Consider the following 17509-nt stretch of genomic DNA (forward strand, 5'->3'; position numbering starts at 1 on the left):
GATCCTTATCCAATTACCCATGACATTTTTCACAGAACTAGAACAAATAATCCTAAAATTTATACAGAACCACAAAAGATCCAGAATTGCCAAAGCAATCCTGACGAAAAAGAGCAAAGCTGGAGGCATAACCCTCCTGGACTTCAGATAATACTACAAAGCTACAGTAATCAAAACAGCATGGTATTTGCACAAAAACAGACATATAGGTCAATGGAACAGAATAGAGAGCCCAGAAATAAACCCATACACTTGAGATTAATTAATCTTCGACAGTGGAGAATATACAGTGGAGATACGACAGTCTCTTCAGCAAGTGGTGTTGGGAAAGCTGGACAGCCACATGTAAATCAATAAAGTTAGAACACACCCTCACGCCATACACAAAAGTAAACTCAAAATGGTTTAAAGACCTAAATATAAGATATGACACCATAAAACTCCTAGAAGAGAACATAGGCAAAACATTATCTGACATAAATCATAGCAATATTTTCTTAGATCATTTTTCCAAGGCAAAAGAAATAAAAGCAAAAATAAACAAATGGTACTTAATCAAACTTAAAAGCTTCTGCACAGCAAAGGAAACCATCAACAAAATGAAAAGATGACCTACAGAATGGGAGAAAATATTTGCAGATGATGCAATTGACAAGGGGTTAATATCCAAAATATACAAACAGCTCATAAAACTGAATGTAAAAAAACCCAATCAAAAAATGGACAGAAGACTTAAATAGACATTTCTCCAAATAAGACATATAGATGGCCAACAGGCACATGAAAAGAAGCTCAACATCACTAATTATTAGAGAAATGCAAATCAAAATCACAATGAGGTATCACCTCACACCAGTCAGAATAGTCATCATTAAAAAGTCTACAAATAATAAATGCTAGAGAGTGTGGGGAGAAAAGGGAACCCTCCTACACTGCTGGTGGGAATGTAAATTGGTGCAGCCACTATGGAAAACAGTACGGAGGTTCCTTAAAAAACTAAAACTAGAGCTACCATATGATACAGCAATCCCACTTCTGGGCAGAGAAGAAAACTCTAATTTGAAAAGATACATGCACCTCAATGTTCACAGCAACACTATTTACAATAGCCAAGACGTGGAAGCAACCTATGTGTCCATCGACAGATGAATGGATAAAGAAGGTGTGGTGTATATATATACAAGGGACTATTATTCAGCCATTAAAAAGAATGAAATAATACTATTTGCAGCAACGTGGGTGGACTAGAGAGTATCATACTAAGTAAAGTAAGTCAACAGAGAAAGACAAATATTACATGATATCACTCATTTGTGGAATCTAAAATATAATACAAATGAATTTATTTATAAAACAGAACCAGACTCACAGACATAGAAAACAAACTGATGGTTACTAAAGGGGAAAGGGAGTGGGGGGAGGAGTAAACTAGGAGTATGGGAGTAACACATACATACTACCATATATAAAATAGATAAGCAACAAGGATTTACTGTATAGCACAGGAAACTATATCCAGTACCTTGTAATAACCTATGATGGAAAATAATCTGAAAAAATATATACCTGAATGACTCTGCTGTATACCTGAAACTGACACAATATTTTTTATATATATATATATATATATATATATATATATATTTATTTATTTATTTGGTTGCACGGGTCTTAGTTGTGGCATGCGAACTCTTAGTGGCAGCATGCATGTGGGATCTAGATCCCTGACCAGGGATCGAACCTGGGCCCCCTGAATTGGGAGCGCAGAGTCTTAACCACTGCACCACCAGGGAAGTCCCTAATACAATATTATAAATCCACTATACTTCAATTAAAAAAACATTATTACAGCCTTTCCCAAAGATCCTTTGGTTACCAGAGCTTTGACTGGATCTTGAGCCATTGTTCTAGTCCTCATTGAGGTCTACTGTTCAGTCCAGCAGTGGAAATGCTGGGGCCCAGAGGGACTGAGTGACACACAGTCCCACTGGTGTCCTACCTGCTCATGCTGCCTTACATGAAATAACCCTAACCCACACCCATCCAAGCACATCCCTCTGGGACTACCCTCTTCCAGAGCACAGAGGTTTTGCCCAGGTGCCACATTACATACCCTTCTAAATGAGGGTTCTTGGGCAGAGACGACTTGCTCCACCTTCTCTCTTAGTCTCTGTATTACTTCTTACCTTTCAGTTGGGCTGTGTGGAAAGAGCGCCAAGCTAGAGGCAGAAAACTGGGTTTGTGCTAAATGGTGTGTGATCTTGCACAAGAAGGCTTATTCCCCACACCCAACCTCAGTTTTTTCATCTGTTAAAAGACGGACTTGCATTAAAATTGATGTTTACCAAAAGTTTTGAATGACATGAATAATGTTTGTGAATATAATGCTAAGTGAAAAACAAAGCTGGATCCAAAATTATATATATACAGTCTGATTCCAGTTCTGTAAAAAATTTATGGAAAAAACCCTACAAGGATACATACGTATAGGTGTGTGTAGGGGTGTGTGTGTGTGTGTGTGTGTGTGTGTGTGTGTGATCACACTGGTAGATTTAGGTGATTTTGTTGTTTCTTTAGTTTTTCTGTACCCTTCAGAAAATTTTTTATTGATACAATGTGTTACCTTTAAAACTGGAAAAATATATTTAAAAAAAATGGAGGGACTTTCCTTGAGACTCCAACAGTCCAAGCTGCTGAACCATCTCAATAACCTGAGGAACTAAATAAAAACCAGGAGAATGAAGTTCACATTGTTTATCCCACCTTTTCATGGGCATTCAGGGAAGGGTGATTTCAGCCCTTCCTGAGCTGACATCCTGACAATGACATGTTGCTCAAGGCTCTGAGCTGACCTCTGGACTCAGTGAAACCCCTGTCTGCTGTGCTTATGGACTCAACCATGCCCCCACCTGGCTCTGGGAATGAATAACTTAAAGCGGGTTGTTCTAGATCTGAGCTTGGAGCTTGATCTGATAGGCACAAACAGCCACATCAAATGAGAATAGAGTTTCTTCTTCTTGGGCAACAGGAAAAGCGTGGAATTTTCAACAGATGGCCTGATCTAAGGTGATTCCAGAACTTGGCTCTTCCTTGTTGGCAGAGGCCCTGCTCTGTGGTGTCCACCTGTCCCTACATTCTTGTTTTTGGTGAATAGGGGCATCTAATTAAGACATTCATGGAAGGTGGCCCAACAGGAAAAGGATTTGCTACTTAACATCACAAGTTACAAAAGAGGGTGAAAAAATGCTGTACATCTCCCTGGGCCAGCAGTCAGATAACTGCCCTTTCATGACTGGACCACAGGAGACTGATATGCTGCATGCACGGGAAAACAGTGCATGACGAATCACTTCTCCAGGAGCAAGTCTCTGGAAGTTGTTCTGAGACCCCAAATGATACAGATATCGCAAATAAACATGGTGGTCAAATAAGCCAGCCAAGGTCTATTATCATCATTCATTATCTTTTCTCAAATATCACATAATGACAGGATCCCCACTAAGTCCTTGTTTGGTACCTTGGAAACTTCAGCCACTGAAACAAACTCTGCCCAGACAATTTGGAACCTCAGGGAATGAAGTGTAACTTCTCTCAGGTTCCTCTTGAAGTTCCAGATACTTGGACTAAGAACATCTCTGGTAAAGAATCTGGGTAAAGAAAAAGATGCTTTTCTTTGATTTTTTTGCTGAGAGTTTAGAATCATCTCAAAGCTTCCAGTTTGAAACTATTCTTTCTACCATGAGAATGATTTATGTCATAAAATACCCTCTCTATTCCCAATAAGATTTAAGACTTATTTATGACTTTAATCCATTTGACCAAAGGGCCCTAGACCTAGCACGCGTGGGTGAGATGCTGGGCAGAGGGGTGGGTGAGCCTATACTTTGCACAGTCTTGCCCTGCTGCTGTCCCTGAAGAACTCAGGAAGGCACCAATACTCTTAATCCTTGCTTTCTGGAGCTCTATGAGAAGTCTGGATTTTGCTGAGCTTATGGTCCTGAGGCAATTCTCCTTTCCCAACCATGTTCTGCTTTCCATTCAGAGTGAATTTTTGATCTCATCAGTCTTTCAGTTACACACTGAAAACTCTATAATCCTCTAGTTGCCCTTTCGGCAATGACTGGAAAAAAGATGAGAACTACATCTATCACCCACTCGAAGAAATTCTCTCATCCTAAGTCTCTGTTACAATTAGTTCTCATTCAGTTGTATTATCTCTTACCTATTCTGCCATGTGTGTATGTATGTATATAATATATATTGAAAGATACAAGAAAACTGCATCTTTATCCCCTGGGCACATCCCAAGAGCTGGAATTCACCAATGTGCATCAATCTTTTCTAAACAATAATGCAAAGGAAATAACGTCTGTCTCTCTGAGTCTTTGTATGTGAAGCTCCAAGAGCAACCTGGGAGGGAGACAGTCCCTGAGAGTCCTTCCATGAGAAGAGGATGCCCATCTGACACAATTGGAGACTGAGGGTGCAGACTGAAGGAGATCTTGGCAGACATGATGAGTTGAGAATAGAGTGTACTTCTGGAGGGTGGCCTGAATAATAACTGCTAATATTTACTGAACATTTACTCTGTTCCAGGCACTATACTAAGCTTTTTACACACATAACTCACTTAACCTTCATATCAACACTTACTGTCATCTCATGTTACAGATGGGGAAACTGAGGCACAGAGACATTGTTCAAACATACCGAAGGTTTCAGAGCTAGGTGTTGTCAGAGCTGGGTGTCAAACCCAGGAAGTCTCTGAAGTCCAGATTCTTAACCAATATGCTTATTACCTGACCCAGCTTAGGTTGATAGTGTCCAGGAAATTTGTGCTACATCTTAGAACAGAGGTCAAGGAGGATAATCTTTGCTCTTTCCAGTTTTACTAGGAGCTTCTGCACTTGGGACTGTGCCTGTCAACAGCCTCTCAACAGAGGAATGGCCGCCCATTGATAAATGTGCCAGGGAAGGTTCCACATCAGTCACGACCCAAGAGACGGTGCACGGACAGCCAGGCATCATGATGGCTGCTCCACTGGGAATGCAGCCTTGATCATTCCACTAGGACCTAACCAAATTGGTGCCTTTACGTGGAGACAAACCTTAGTCCAGGCACCTCAAGACAGACCATTGCTTCCTATCTTGGTGCAGGAAAGAGCAGCAGCCTGGAGGATGGACAATTCTGGATTGAATCCCTAGCTCCTCAGCTCGCACAGTGGTATGTAATCTCTTACAGCCTCAGCTCCTCAGTGTGTGACGTGGCATGATTACAAAGGCTAAGGTGAAACATGCAATAAAGCAGGTGCCTGGCAAATAGATCTTCAAAACATTAGCTGGCTTCCTCTTGCTCCTCTCAACTTGTTCAAACAAGTGCATGTAAATATTGTGGGAAATCAACCAGAGCACACTCTTACCCTCTTTCCATAACCCCCTTCAGCCATTCACTGGTAGCGTCATCTCCACCTCAGCCCTATGGCCATTTCTTCCCATACACTCTCTGTCTCTCTCTTTTCCTCTGCCCACCCCTCCCCTCACCGTACACTTTCTCCTTTTCCCCTCTTTGGCTAGGCAGACCCGTCAGAGGTAAACATCTAATGAGCTGACCGAAGTCCTGACCTGCCCTGTTTTGGGACAAATGAAGCAAGAACCTTCATCCAGCCTCAGAATCCCAACACAATGGAGCGTCAGGGGCCCCAGAGGTGGAGGCAGACAAGATCTGCTCAAAGGCATACAATTACATGGAGACAAAACTGCTGGTTAGATTCTCCCCCTTCCCCAAGGATGGGGTACTGCCCACTCCTCCCCCGAAGACTTACCCATGTCAGGGGCACAAGCCTCGTCTGCTTTGGCAGCATTATCTGCATTCTGTATGTTGGAATCTGGGGAACAAAAAGAAGATGTAGTGACCAGCCCATGCCCTCTAGGTTTTTAGAGAGGCAGGTAGAAGACTTTCCCACAAAGTCTGGATCTCTTGGGTTATGCCCATGTCTCTGGTGTCAGCTGGGTTCATGCTCACTTATTGGGGTTGGTAGTGTCTCCCCCATTATAGCCCAAACTCCAGAAAGACAGTAACCACACCCTTCCCCTCCTGTGACTCTCCCAGGCTAGTCCCAGCCTGGGCACAAGAGCTGAATGTGCTCTCCAGGGACTGGCAGCTTTTGTGGAAGGCCCACCCGCCCCTGCCATACATTAGTTCGTGCCTCCTCTTCTCCCCATCCTCTCCTCTGATCCTGGGTGGCAGGAATTATGCCCTTTTTATTTCTCTTACTGAGAGATCCATCAGACAGGGCTTCCTGAAAGGGTAGGAGTCTTGGTCCCCTGGTCTCTGTTTCCCCCTCTTCCCCATAGGGAAGTTACCAGGCACAGAGGACCATCTAGGAGTGCAGGCTGAACCTGTGGCAAGTGGGTTACAGCTGCAAAATCTCCCTTCCATCTTGGGGAATGCTGGTCCATGTACCTGGGCCACTGGCTTCGCTGTTGCTGGCCCCCTCCTTTGGGTGGGACGGGGTCTCCTGTCTGGGCTTCTGGCTGAAGGCCAGGAAGAGGTGTGTGCTCAGTGGCTGTGGAAGGTCCACCTCCAGGTACGCCCTCATGAACAGCTTGAAGATGTCATAGCTAATAGGCTGAGAAGGGATAAAGAGGGAAAAGTCAGTGGAGAGAAGTGAAGAGACAGAGGGTGGGAGAGGAGAAGAAGGAATGGGGGAGCTGGCAATGGAAAGGGAAGCAGAAGGGAGTGGAGTGATTGGTGGGGGCAGGAATGACAAGGCCTGGGAGTCGATAGAGGGTGAAAAGCATAGGCAGTGGGGGTAGGACGTGAGGAAGAGAAGACGCTGTTGGTTGTGTGTTGGGGCTTGGTGGGCCATGGAACCATGGGAGGCTTTCGTGACAAGGCATGTCTAAGTTTAGGAAGAAAAGGGGGTGCTGAAGACTGAGCACTGGGAGTGAGGGCTCTGCCTGAGTCGGGCACCACATGGGGGTCTTGTCTCTAATGGGCAGGACTAGGTCAGTGCCCTGGAATCCTAGGTAAGATGAAGAAGAATGGTAGGGAGAGGGAGGCAGGGAGGACAAGACAGGGGTATGGGATTAAGAGATACAAACTACTATGTATAAAATAAAAAGCAACAAGGATATATTGTACGGCACAGGGAAATACAGCCATCACTCTGTAATAACTTTAAATGGAGTGTAATCTATAAAAATATTGAATCGCTATGCTGTATACCTCAAACCAATATAATATCATAAATGAACTGTATCGCAAAAAAAAAAAAAAAGGATGAAGAAGGATGTAGTTGAAAACACAAGGAGAAGAAATCGCTCTTCTGCGGTATGTCAATTTTCTGCTTATGCCGTGAGGGATGTGATTCCTGAGGATTCAGGTCTCAGAAAATAAAAAAGAACAGGCTCCATCTTTCATTACTTTCATAATTGACCTTCTTTGGACAACCCTCAAGATACCAGGGGAGGGAGTGTGTCTGGCTCGACTGCTCTCAAAACATGTCCTTGTGAAGGTTTCAGGCACCAGGAGAGAAGAGCAGGAAGCCAAGGACGGAAGGTAAAAGCAAGAAACATGCCAAAACCTCTCCCTGCTGTATGTCGCCCAGTGCCGCCTGGCTTCTGGTCCCAGGTTGGGAGAACTGTGCCAGAAAGGGCTGCTGCACTCAGCAAACACTCGGCAACAACAGTGCGCAGTGAGTCATCACTGGCTTGTGCTTTGATGGCATCAGATTCTTCATCAAATCAGCAGATGCTCCTGGAAATCATCTGAGGAAGCACTCCTCCAAGATCTGCTGTGCAGGCTTTTGTGAATAATAGCAATAAAATCCCTTTTTGGGAGCCTACTTGGCTCTCTCTGAAAATGTTGGTAGCATTTAACCCCTTGGCTCTTCTGGGAGATCTGGGAGCCTTCGCAGAACCAGAGTTGGCTGGCACGTGCACGATCAGGTTTTGGATACAAAGTCCTGGTCCTTAAAACAAGCAATGCCCTCTGGACCCCAATGGGAGGGAGCTTGCGAGGCAGTTTCTCCTTAGCCCCAGGCTGGGCTATTTAAACATCTCTTTAGCAGAGTGAAGGAAGCCTGATTCAGTTGGACAGAGGATAATGAAGGCTCATTACCAGATGAAGGCATCTCTAAGCAAATGGTGGACTTACATTTCTTGTGACAGGCATCAATCTCTATTTCTCTGCCTTTCCTGCCCCAGAATCTCTGTGGCTCTCTCTTGTACTCTTTCTGTCCCTCTCTGTCTCCACTGCCTCAACACCTCAGAATGTCCCTTCCACACACATCCTCTTTTTCCCAGTACACATCAGCAAAGTCTTTTCCTCCCACTTTCCCAGCGGAACCCATAATGACCTGCAATTCCACCCTCCCTGCCTCTGATGGCATCTCCCAGCACCTGCTTGTCTACCTGCAAGCACGTTCAGGTCACTCTTCCAAAGAAACTGCTGGCTGCTCGAGCTACTAGCCTGTGCTTCTTCCCTTCCCCTTCACACTTCTCCTCACCTCCTTAATCCATTCGATTTGCATTCTAGCGCATCACCTCTGAATCTGCTCTCTTGAAGGTCACAAATTCAATGGTCTTTGTTTTAGATCTTCTCATCTTTATTATTAATTTATTTTAAAAGGCTCTTTTTGCATCGTCCTTTCCTTTGCACTATTTTAATCGACAAGTACTGTTTTACAATATAGTTTTGAGTTCCAAAATGTTGTTAATTTTTTTTCTGGTTGGCCTCAAATTGAAAACTATCAGCATATTTCTGGAAAACAGCGTATACTAAATGATTTAATAAAAAAGGAAATTCAGTTAAACAAAGTCTTGCATGATGCTCTTAAAAAACCAAAGCTGAAAGATCTTCAAACAAGATCAGTGTCATGAGATTCAGGAGACCTCGTGGCTGGTCTGAGGTCCACCACATTTTCCTCCTTTTTTGAACCTCAGGTTTTTCTTTAGCAAACTGTGAATGCTGGACCAGAAGATCTCAAACTCTAAACTTCTCTTGGGTTCTTCCTTAAACCAGTTCCTCTTCCTGACCCTACAGTTTCTATTCATGTCAATGGCAGCATTATCCTCCAAATATTCCAGCCTCAGCTTGAACTCCCAGTTGTCTGAGATCAATTCTTGTCCCTTCCTTCTTTCCACTGTTCTTTCTCAACATCTGTCATACCAGGTCTTTTCTGTATCCATTGCCCGTCGGCCTCACCCTGACAAGGCGGCTGTTGAAGTCCGCCACGCTCCTGGTTTTCTACTCCTGTTCCATGTGTCCTATCTGGACAACTGCAACACCCCTCAAAGGCTTCCTTGCCTCCACCTCCGTCTGTTAGTCCTCTCATCTTTTCCATCCTTGCCAAGGTGATCTTCCCAAAGCACAGCTCTGATCAGACTGCTTCCCAACTAAAAAACTTTCCATGGCTTCTAATTGCCCATGGGAGAGTTGACATCACTTGTCTCCAAACTTTTAAAATCATGCGCCCTTCTGTAAGATTTTCAAGCACACATTGTCGTTTATCTTTACTTATACATTATATATATGTACTACTGTGCTCCGCTACTATACATTATAAAAGACACACAAAGAAATTAGAAAATAGAAATTAGATGAGATAAAAATCCAGGTAAACAGAAAGTCTAATATGCAGGATTCCTACAGTCCAGTGGATCATCCTGTGCACTCCCTGAATCCTTTGGGATTCACAGCCCTACCACAATCCCACTCCAACCTAGATTTGTAGCTACTTCAAGTTCGGAGACCATTCTGGTCTTTTCTCCTACAATTCTCTGTGTGTACCTTCACATTCTGCCCACACTGATCTCTGTGTTCTCTCCTGGCCAAGCTTCCATGTACTTAAATGAACTGTTTTCTTCTCTACCTGTTAAAATTCCAGCTATCCTTTATGGCCCAACTCAGATGCCACCCCTTCCAGGAAGCCTGGTATGATCTCCTGTGCCTGAATTGCTATACATTGCCACATTGGTTCCTGACTTGGGACACCCATATCTGCTGCCCTCGCAATATATAGTTGTTCATGACATACACACCTTAGTTCCTCGACTAGATCTAGAGCTCCTGGAAGGTAGGGAAATGTCTTATTTCATCTTTGTATCCTCCACACCACCTAGCACGGTATTTCCTAATAGGTGTTTTAATGGACGTTGGGTTTCTAGTTGGTACACTTGGCTGTCATCAATCATTGTGGGGTCTGTTCAGTCAACATATATGTACTGAGTCTCCCAAGTACAAGACACAGTGCTGGGCACCACTGGAGAACACACCAGTAAATTAGCCATGAGTCCATACCTTTAAGAGACTCAGTGGGAAAGGTACTGAAATAATTGTAACACAGGGTCAACAGTGGTGAGTGTCACAGCAGAAGAACTGACAAACTATTATGAGAACTTAGAAAACAATGATGATTGAACACATGTCCAACCATTTATGGCCCTATCCTGGGGAACAAAATGGCATAAAATAAGCCCCGAAACACAGAGCATTCATGTCAGAAGAGCTCAGAGGAGACTAGATCTCCTTACATCACTGAGACTCTGGAATTTTACTGATTTGCCCCAGTCAGCTAGCATCAAAGCGAAACCAGAAGCCTGATCGTCTGACACCTAGTCCAATGCTCCTGCTCTAGTATCTGATCTGTCCCAGGCCCTGGTGCTGACATCGTGTTCCCTGCCATTCCCTCTAAGCACCCCAAGTTCAGTAGGCAAGGAAATGTGACTGAGGGCCACTCTCAACGTGATATCTGGATTGCAAAAGAGTAAGTTCCTTATGAGCACAGGCCAGGCTCAGGGTAGGCGCTTGGTACATGTGTGATGGGTAGGGAGTGGCCCATACTCTGCCCAAACCAGATAAACAACCACTATGTAGCACGCTGACAACTCTCAGAGCCCTGAGTAACATCTTAGACACTGCCATTGTTCAGACATTTTTTCTTTTTCCCCAGAAACTGCAACTTTCATGTGGAAACTAGCTAGGCAATTGTTAATTCTTCCACAGGTCAAAGAAGGAAGGAGAACTAGATGGAGAGTTTATTGAGCATTGTACATACGTGATCTTACTTAAGTCTCAAAACAACAGTGTGACGTGGTACTATTACTGCCCTTTTGTGGATGAAAAAAATTTTGAGAACATAAATGACTTGCTCAAGTCGTAAAGCAAGTGGCAGAGCTGTGCTTTGTGCTAAGGTGTGCCTGAGTCTACGATCATGGTGATACCAGGCCCCCCTACCTTTTTGGTTGCACTGTTTCCATCTGCTTTCTGGCCATCTTCAGCTGTGCTCTCTTCTCCAGAGAATCACTCGGTGCCGATGGGCAAGGGCACGCTTGTCATGGCCAGATGGAGCCCTGCCACTCTGTAAACTTTGATTCCCAGCCACCCGTTCCTAGCAACCTGCCCCTTCCCACAGCTAACTCATTTCTTGTTGAGACATTTTAGCAGCAGTAAGCCATCAAACTCAAGAGAATTTAAACCCTTGTTGTTTCTGAACCCCGTGCTGGGACATTATACCTACTTGAAGCCAGCCACACTGTGAGAGAGAATGAAATCAGAGTGACGGAGCTCCCCTAGGACATGGCAGAGCGGGGGCCAGCCTGATGGAGGCAGGGGCCTGCTTCTGAAAGCTCCTACGGCCTTCACACCCTCGGCAGCCCTGACCAAACTGTTCCCCTCCCACTCTCGTCAGCTTCAGGGCGGACAGGCGGAGGAGCAGCCCCTGCCAGTCTTTGTTCCTGTGTTTTTGGAGGTGGGGGTGGGGACTGGGGGGCTGCAAGTTCTTTGCTGGCTTTGGCATCATTTCCACATGGTTCCTCCTCAGGAATGTTCTTTGAAAGGGTGCATTCTCAATCTGGCTCCTGTTCTGGCACCCTTCCTCCTGCTTCATTCTCAGGTGATCAGTGCATTTTATTCAAAGCACCTCTCAGGTGTACCTCGAGGGTGTGGGCTCTGTTGATTCACTTCCAGGGCCCAGAAGAGAAGGAGTTGACTCAAGGTTTGTTGAAAGGATGACAATATGAATAAATAAGCAGCCAGCCTCCTTCCAAGTTTGTCCTGCTGATCAGTTGCTTTTCTGCTATTAGCCCTTATAAAAGGACCCAGGACCGGGGAAAAGGGAGTTGAGTTTAAAACATTTTGGCGAAAGGTAACAGAAGGGTAATAATAATGGGCACTATTTTTAAGTGTCCTTAAAGTGTTAGACATTTTGCAAAAAGCATCTTATTTAATTCACTCATCTGCAAGCTTCAAGGTCTTTCTTTTTGGTTGTTTTATATATTCAGTTCACAGAAGAGGAAACTGAGGCCCAGAGAGGTGAAATATTCAAGGCCACATTGCTGGTTCGCAGCAAAGCTAGGAGTCTAACCTAACAGCATAACCTCCAGGGTCATGGCTCTTAAACTTGGCCCTGCCAGTAGGAAGTAAGTTCTGGAGGGGAGGAACTATGCTTCCTCATCTTCATATCTTCTACGGCATCCAGCACAGTGCCTGGATGCTCAAGAAACATTAGATGAGCTGAATCTGAAAGTAGGGGAGGTCTTGCATGCACTTATTCATTCAGCAAATGTTTGTTGAGTGCCTGCTATAAGCCAGATACTCTTCTGGGCACTGAGGACATAGCAGTGAACAAAACTATTCTAGTCGGGGAGATAGACAATTAAATAAGTAAGTTATACAGTGTGACAGATGGTGAGAAGCACTAAGGAGGAAAATAAGGCAGAGCAGGAAGATAGGAAGTGTCAGGAAAGAGGGTTTAACATTTTAGATAGAGAATGTGACATTCACTGAGAAGGTGATTTGAGCAAACACTTGCAGGAGGTGAAGGAATGAATGATATGGATATCTGGGGGAGGAACATTGCAGGAAGAGGCCAGAGCATGGGCACAGGTGCTAAGGTTAGAGCAGCCTTGGCTTGTATGAAGGCATCAAGGAGGCTAATATGGCTGGGAAAAAATGGGAAGAAGAATAGCAAGATATGAGGTCCGATAGTAGGGGAGATGCAGATTGTAATGACCTTGATTTTGACTCTGAGTACCAGGTGGGCAGACCATAAAAGATTGTGGAACACAGCAGTGACATGATCTGACTTCAGTTTTAACAGACTGCTCAGGATGTGTGTAAAGAATAGACTTTCAAGGTCAAGAGCAAAAACAGGGAGCCTAAGAGGAGACTATTGCAATAATCTGGGCAAAATATGGTGGTGCCTCAGGTCAGGGTGATAGCAGAGCAGGTAGTGAGATGTGTCTGGATTTTGGATGTATTTTGAAGGTAGAAATGATGGAGGCGGCTGATGAATTAGATGTGGGATGTGAGAAAACGAGAAAAGTCAATGATGACTCCATAGTTTTAGGCTGAATAACTTGAAGACTGGACTTGTCATTTACTGAAATGGGAAAGACTGCTGGAAAAACAGGTTTTATAGAGAAAGATCAAGGAGCTCAGTTTAGCTTATGTTAAGTTTGAGATACCTATTTGATTTTTAAGTGGAAATGTCAAGTAAAGGGGTAAGAGGAAAATCAGAAGCGTATAGTGTCCTGAAAACCAAGTGAAGGAAGATTTGACCAATCAGGTGCAATGCTGTTGAGTAAAATGACTTGAGTTTTAGCCACATGCAGGTCCTTGGCTATTTTGACTAGTGATTTTAGTGTAGGCGTGGGGGTTACATGCTGCTTGAAGAGCTTTCAGAAAAGCGGGAAGAGGAGAAATTGGAGGCAATGAGTATAGACACATCTTTTGCACAGCTTACTTGTTATAAAGGACAGGAGAGAAATGAGGTGGTAGCTGGAGGGAGAAGTGGAGCCGGAAAAAGGTTTTTTAATGTAGGAGAAAGAGCAGTATGTTTATTTGTTGATGAGGAAGATCTAATACATAGAGAAAGCTGATGGGAAGGAGATGGAGTGAGAGTGAGAGAGGAATACGTTGTTGAAGCAATGCCTGTCAATAGACCAAAGAGGACGGGACTGAGTGCACAAGTGGAGGGGTTAGACTGAGATCAGAGCATGGAAAGCTTGTCCCTAATTACAGGAGAAAAGGTACAGCTAGGTGGGCACATAAGGTGAGGATTTGGGGGAAGATTGCTTCTGACTGTTTCTATTTTCTCAGTGATGTAGAAAACACAGTTGATAACTGGGAATTGAGAAAGGGAGGAGGAGTGAGAGATTTGAGGAGAGAAGAGAAGGTATGATGTGGCCTTCTAGGATAGTGAGAAGGTGAATGGACTTGAGGAACTTATGATTCCAGGTAGCACCAATGGCTCACTTGAAACTTGGGAGAAAATATGTTGAGAAGCATGTTCTTCAAAGTGAGCTAAACTTCTAAGAGAGGAACAAATTATGGGAAGGTTAGAACGTGGGGTTTTTAAAGGCTTGAAATGAAAATGTTCTTACCTCATGTGGGTCATATTGTTTGAGGCTCCCACCCTCATTAAATTCAGCCAAGACATCATTTATCTTCTTGGAAGAATCTGGAGAGACATAATCCATATGTGAAACATGGTGAACAGTGAATGGGAGCTGGGCCAAGTAAAATCTCCGTTGTCTAATCCTGATTATGATGGAGTGAGCCCTCATTCCAGAACCACGTGGAGGAATGTCACCGTCATCTGCCCTTCTGCCCTCTCATTTATTTATTTTTTAGTATATTTTCTCTCTTTCTGCATGAAGTATCTTTCTAAACCACAAATCTGATTAGATCATGCCTCTGCTCAAAACCCTTACACAGCTCTTAACTTCCCCAGGATAAAGCCTAAACCCTTAGCTTGCTATACAAGTACTTGGTGATCTGACCTAGTCTATTCCTTACCTCTTCCCTTAATCTTTCACTCACTCAATTTTTCAGCCACATCAAACCACATTTCTAGAAATTTCTTAATATGCTCTGTACTTTTTCATGGAGTCTCTTCTCTGCATTACAAACTTCACTCAATGCTCAGTACCCAGCTCAAATGTCAACTCCTTTGAAAAGCCTTCCTTTACTAGTCAGAGTTAATCACTCCCTCCCCTGGCTCCCACATGGCTTGTACATAACTCCGTAACAGCACCTGTCATATGGTGTTATATTTATTAACTTGCCTTTCTTGCTCATCTCCTGCCTCAGTTCAACCTTGAGAGCCGTAAGCCTTTGTATACCATATCAAGGCCTGACATATAACCAGTGTTCAGAAAACCAATATATTAGATGATCGAATAAACATCTGAGCAGAAATTTTAAAACATTTAAAATTTTGTTAATTAAATGGGATGGGTGGGCATCAAGCCTGGCGGGGTTCTGTCCTTGGTGCTGAAACAGAGACAGGATTCATAAAGCATGGTAGTTTAGAAAATTCTGCTTTCCATAGGAAATAATTTAGAAACTACTGGAGAAAATCGTGGCGTTTCTTTTCTTTTCTTTTTTAGTTTATAAGGGAATTGGGAGTCAAGAGAAGGGAGTCAATAATTGTCATTATAACATCTTGAGTAGTTACCAGTACTCTAGACATCAAAGAAAACCAGGATTTCTACACTCTCTCTGTCTCACAGTATTGTGGATAAACAAGAGCTTCTCAAGCTCTATTATTGTCATACTTTAAACATCTGAACAAAGGGCAATGTCACTAAAAGCTGATATAGTGTTCCTTGGTGTTTGGGCTCTTTGTACAGAGGGCTGTGCTTTCTTAGGCCTACGTAAAGTGGATGTGCTTGTGGGCTGGGCTGTTCTCCATGACTTTGCTGACTTGGATTCAATCAAGCACAAGTTATAATCATTTCAGGATTAAGACATATTGAAATGCCACAGGAAAACACTGCTGTTGCCTAAAAATGGACATTTCTTTCTGAAATTCAAAACAGATGTTGGAAAACTAATAGCTCAGTGAGATCCAGGCAGCAGATGCCATCAATTTGGGTTGCTTCCAGTCAATCCAGAAAACACTATGGAGAGTAAGATGTTGCTAGGTACTGCTGATGAACTAGTTGGGGACAGGATATGAATAACTGTGGTAATAATAGCTACCTCTTATTAAAGACCTTTACTGCATATTCTCATATGCTCTCCCCTACCAGTCCATGCAGATTTGGTAATATTTTCTTCTGTTCACAGAGGAGGAAATTGAAAGTCAGAAAAGTTAAATGACTTGCCTAAGAGTCAGGGTTTTGACTCAGGTCTAGTCGGGCTCAAAAGTCTGTATTCCTTTTCCTTAGGCACTATTCACTATTACTTTCCAAACATTTGCTAACACAAGGAAAGGTGTAATTAATGCTGTGGCAATGATATGAAGTTCTTGGAAGCACAGAGTGGGGAAGAAGTAAAATAACAGGGAATAAGTAAAACTAGGATGAGAGAGGGGTTAAGGTGGGGACTGGGGATGCCCCATGAAGGAGGTAGCATTTGAGCTGGGGTGTAAAAATGAGTTAGGTTTCGAAAGGCAGACATGAAGTGGACAGGGCATTCTCAGAAGAGACAGGGTGAACAAAGATATGAAGATGGGCACCACGGGACCTTTAGGCAAGGTTAGAACCAGAGAGTAGTCTGGGGCCAGATTTGTGGGAGTACTGAATGCCGAGTTAAGGACATTGATTTCAAATTGTTGAAGACTTTCTGAGTAGTACAGTAACATAACCAGGTCTATTTTTTTAAAAGCCACTCAGGTAACAGAATGGAAGAGAGGTTAGAATTAGGTCAGATTTCAGTTAAGGTCACACATAAATTATATTCAAATTATTCTATGAGTAGCTTAAATATTTAGGAAAAAATACTATATTTTAGAATCTATTTCAATGGGAGATTTTCAGCTCAGCCAGAATGGCCAAATTTTTTTAAAAATGAAAAATTTGGAGCATGGGTCTTCCTGGTGCGGCTTCTGCAAAAGTAGTACAGAGCCAGCATTCTGACTGAGAACCAAGAAAGTGATTTCACTTGAATTTTGTTTTGTTCTGTTTTCCCCATCTTTCGTTCCTGCTTAATTTTTCTCCATAGCTCTTACCACCATTTAATACTCTCTATATTTTACTTCCTTAGCTTTATTTTTTTAAACTTATTATTATCTTTTAACATCTTTATTGGAGTATAATTGCTTTACAATGGTGTGTTAGTTTCTGCTTTATAACAAAATGAATCAGCTATTCATATATTCCCATACCTCCTCCCTCTTGCATCTCCCTCCCACCCTCCCTATTCTACCCCTCTAGGTGGTCACAAAGCACTGAGCTGATCTCCCTGTGCTATGTGGCTGCTTCCCACTAGCTATCTATTTTACATTTGGTAGTATATATATGTCCATGCCAGTCTCTCATTTCATCCCAGCTTACCCTTCCCCCTCCCCGTGTCCTCACGTCCATTCTCTACCTCTGCATCTTTATTCCTGTCCTGCCCCTAGGTTATCCAGAACCTTTTTTTTTTTAAGATTCCATATATATGTGTTAGCATATGGTATTTGTTTTTCTCTTTCTGACTTACTCCCCTCTGTATGACAGACTCTAGGTCCATCCACCTCACTACAAATAACTCAATTTCATTTCTTTTTATGACTGA

The 17509-nt window shown here is 43.2% G+C and overlaps 1 protein-coding gene across 2 annotated transcripts in view; it reads right to left on the reverse strand.

The window, feature by feature from the left end:
* DGKG (diacylglycerol kinase gamma) overlaps nucleotides 1-17509 on the reverse strand; it is a 212015-nt gene that overhangs the window by 147675 nt on the left and 46831 nt on the right. For both annotated transcript variants that reach the window (XM_073803991.1, XM_033855609.2), the window contains exons 3-5: nucleotides 14389-14465; nucleotides 6464-6629; nucleotides 5823-5885 (exon numbers count right to left, since the gene is read on the reverse strand). In XM_073803991.1, the coding sequence (XP_073660092.1) occupies nucleotides 5823-5885; nucleotides 6464-6629; nucleotides 14389-14465 (306 nt within the window). The remainder of the gene's footprint in view (nucleotides 1-5822; nucleotides 5886-6463; nucleotides 6630-14388; nucleotides 14466-17509) is intronic.

Source organism: Tursiops truncatus, chromosome 4 (genome assembly GCF_011762595.2).
Source record: "Tursiops truncatus isolate mTurTru1 chromosome 4, mTurTru1.mat.Y, whole genome shotgun sequence".
Classification (NCBI taxonomy): Eukaryota; Metazoa; Chordata; class Mammalia; order Artiodactyla; family Delphinidae; genus Tursiops; species Tursiops truncatus.